General features: G+C 50.5%; 1 protein-coding gene across 1 annotated transcript in view; it reads right to left on the bottom strand.

The window, feature by feature from the left end:
• Positions 1–395: 395 nt before the first annotated feature.
• The window catches only part of LOC143286384 (arylsulfatase B-like), a 23,455-nt gene continuing 19,695 nt past the window's right edge, over positions 396–4,155 (bottom strand). Inside the window, exons 12-14 of the mRNA XM_076593926.1 lie at positions 2,671–2,782; positions 1,844–1,986; positions 396–606 (exon numbers count right to left, since the gene is read on the bottom strand). Of these exons, the coding sequence (XP_076450041.1) occupies positions 434–606; positions 1,844–1,986; positions 2,671–2,782 (428 nt within the window). The 3' untranslated portion in view covers positions 396–433. The remainder of the gene's footprint in view (positions 607–1,843; positions 1,987–2,670; positions 2,783–4,155) is intronic.

Genomic DNA, 4,155 nt, shown 5'->3' on the forward strand with positions numbered 1-4,155 from the left:
TACCCCCCCCCCGCCCCTCTCCATCAGTCAACAAAACCCAGGTGTCCACCCCACCACTACCCCCCACCGCCCCTCTCCATCAGTCAACAAAACCCAGGTGTCCACCCCACCACTACCCCCCCCCCCCGCCCCTCTCCATCAGTCAACAAAACCCAGGTATCCACCCCACCACTACCCCCCCCCCCCCCGCCCCTCTCCATCAGTCAACAAAACCCAGGTATCCACCCCACCACTACCCCCCCCCCTCCATCAGTCAACAAAACCCAGGTATCCACCCCACCACTACCCCCCCCCCCCCGCCCCTCTCCATCAGTCAACAAAACCCAGGTATCCACCCCACCACTACCCCCCCCCCCCCCCCCCGCCCCTCTCCATCAGTCAACAAAACCCAGGTGTCCACCCCACCACTACCCCCCCCGCCCCTCTCCATCAGTCAACAAAACCCAGGTGTCCACACCCCGTCATACAGCTCGGGGTCAGCCTTGGGGTGGGGGGCGGCGTTCTGAGGGGCCACCATCAGCTGCCGCCACTGCTGCAGCTTGTCCACCATGGACTGAGCGATGACCGGCTCCAGGTTGAACTGGTCGAACCGCTCCTCGGGGTCCGCTGAGGACAGCCAGGTTCATAGCATCACAGGGAACACGGGCAGCAGCAGGAGGAGAAGAGTCATCATCACTCATCATCAACAGCAGCAGTAACAGCAGCAGCAGTGGCAGCAGTAGAAGCAGCAGTAGCAGCAGCAGCAGCAGCAGCAGAAGCAGCAGTAGCAGCAGAAACAGCAGCAGCAGAAGCAGCAGCAGCAGTAGAAGCAACAGAAGCAGCAGCAGAAGCAACAGAAGCAGTAGAAGCAGCAGCAGCAGAAGCAACAGAAGCAGCAGCAGTAGAAGCAGCAGCAGAAGTAAAAACAGCAGTAGAAGTAGAAGAAGCAGCAGCAGCAGCAACAGTAGAAGCAGAAGCAACAGAAGCAGTAGAAGCAGCAGCAGTAGCAATAGAAACAGCAGAAGCAGTGGAAGAAGCAGCAGTAGAAGTAGAAGAAGCAGCAGTAGAAGAAGCAGCAGTAGCAGCAACAGCAGCAGTAGAAGTAGAAGAAGCAGCAGTAGAAGAAGCAGCAGTAGCAGCAGCAGCAACAGTAGAAGCAGAAGCAGCAGTAGAAGCAACAGCAGCACCACCAACAACAGCAGCAGTCGGATTATGACAAGAAGACCAGTTGCATGTAGATATCTGTCAACTGTCAAAACTTTGGCCGATATTGTTTGAATAATGCAGTCCCTTAGGAAACACAATAAATCATTCTTTTTTTGTGTCATGTATGATCCAATAAACAATCATTATATTACGCTAATAAACAGCATTCTATGAGACTTAGGCCTATCGGTGAATAAGGCATAATATATTTAAATTAACATTAGCATAAGTTTTTGTTTTGAAATTATCGTAAGTTATTAATGTTCGGAAATGAATTGATCTTGCTGGAGTTATTGTGTGCTACACAAAACAAAATCAAACAGAAAAGAAGACTGACTGCCACATTTTTGACGGATTGAGAAATGGGCAAAATGGAAGTTTTTTGAAAGGAGGAGGAGGAGGAGTGAAACCTTTAGGATTCAGTCCCTTCCTTAATAACCCTTCCTTCCTGGGGCTCCAGTGGCCTACTTTTGATGTTGAAGAGTTGTGTGTGTGAATGAATGAACCTTTAGGATTCAGTCCCTTCCTTAATAACCCTTCCTTCCTGGGGTTCCAGTGGCCTACTTTTGATGTTGAAGAGTTTGTGTGAATGAATGAACCTTTAGGATTCAGTCCCCTTCCTTAATAACCCTTCCTTCCTGGGGCTCCAGCGGCCTACCTTTGATGTTGAAGAGGAGGTAGGTGGAGTTGTTGGTGATGGTGTCCTTCTCAAAGTCCGTGTGGTGCACGTGCTCCCCCATGATGGGGTACCACTTGTTGAACACACCCACCTTGCCCGCTATCAGCTTCCACTCCCCGGACCTGGACACACACACACACACACACATTGAACACACCCACCTTGCCCGCTATCAGCTTCCACTCCCCGGACCTGGACACACACACACACACACACATTGAACACACCCACCTTGCCCGCTATCAGCTTCCACTCCCCGGACCTGGACACACACACACACACACACACACACACACACACACACACATTGAACACACCTACCTTGCCCGCTATCAGCTTCCACTCCCCGGACCTGGACACACACAAACAAACACACACACACATATACATACATACATACATACATATAAACACGCACACAAGCAGAGAGAAAGAAAGAGCGGAGAACAGAGAGAGAGAGAGAGAGAGAGAGAGACAGAGAGAGAGAGAGAGAGAGAGAGAGAGAGAGAGAGAGACAGAGAGAGACAGAGAGAGAGAGAGAGAGAGAGAGAGAGACTTTAAACGTTTAGAATTAGGACAGATTAGAATGAAAATAGAAGACAGAAAGTAGTAGAAGAAGAAAGACATGCATGGCTTGTCAGGTCTTGGCATTTCAGTCTGACCCATTTTGAGTCTTCTTTCAGCGTCACTCTTTGGCCTGCGCCGCTTTTTTTTCCAACTGTTAACAACCTTCACTCCCATATGTTATGAGGTGTCTTTTAAAAAAATTCCTAATTCATTATGAGCGCTGTTTTAATCATTCATACCGTATAGCGCCGTTTTTGTCTTTGTCATCAATGTTGTAGACAAATCCGCTTCTCTTGGACGGACCTCCTTTGCTCAGCATCTGCCACTGGTTGATTCCGTCCACACCGGGAACTGGGCAACACACATCACAACACATCACAACAGGTCCACATCGGGAACTGGGCAACACACATCACAACACATCACAACAGGTCCACATCGGGAACTGGGCAACACACATCACATCACATCACAACAGGTCCACATCGGGAACTGGGCAACACACATCACAACACATCACAACAGGTCCACATCGGGAACTGGGCAACACACATCACATCACATCACAACAGGTCCACATCGGGAACTGGGCAACACACATCACAACACATCACAACAGGTCAAAATCGGGAACTGGGCAACACACATCACATCACATCACAACAGGTCCACATCGGGAACTGGACAACGCACATCACAACACATAACAACAGGTCCACATCGGGAACTGGGGAACACACATCACAACACATCACAACAGGTCCACATTGGGAACTGGGGAACACACATCACAACAGGTCCACACCGGGAACTGGGCAACACACATCACAACACATCACAACAGGTCCACATCGGGAACTGGGGAACACACATCACAACACATCACAACAGGTCCACATTGGGAACTGGGGAACACACATCACAACAGGTCCACACCGGGAACTGGGGAACACACATCACAACACATCACAACAGGTCCACATCGGGAACTGGACAACACACATCACAACACATCACAACAGGTCCACATCGGGAACTGGGGAACACACATCACAACACATCACAACAGGTCCACATCGGGAACTGGGGAACACACATCACAACAGGACCACACCGGGAACTGGGCAACACACATCACAACACATCACAACAGGTTCACATCGGGAACTGGGGAACACACATCACAACACATCACAACAGGTCCACATTGGGAACTGGGGAACACACATCACAACAGGTCCACACCGGGAACTGGGGAACACACATCACAACACATCACAACAGGTCCACATCGGGAACTGGGGAACACACATCACAACAGGTCCACATCGGGAACTGGGGAACACACATCACAACAGGTCCACATCGGGAACTGGGGAACACACATCACAACACATCACAACAGGTCCACATCAGGAACTGGGCAACACACATCACAACAGGTCCACATCGGGAACTGGGGAACACACATCACAACAGGTCCACATCGGGAACTGGGGAACACACATCACAACAGGTCCACACCGGGAACTGGGGAACACACATCACAACACATCACAACAGGTCCACATCGGGAACTGGGCAACACACATCACATCACATCACAACAGGTCCACATCGGGAACTGGGCAACACACATCACATCACATCACAACAGGTCCACATCGGGAACTGGGGAACACACATCACAACAGGACCACACCGGGAACTGGGCAACACACATC

The sequence above is a fragment of the Babylonia areolata genome, chromosome 10, assembly GCF_041734735.1.
Source record: "Babylonia areolata isolate BAREFJ2019XMU chromosome 10, ASM4173473v1, whole genome shotgun sequence".
In the NCBI taxonomy this organism is placed as follows: Eukaryota; Metazoa; Mollusca; class Gastropoda; order Neogastropoda; family Buccinidae; genus Babylonia; species Babylonia areolata.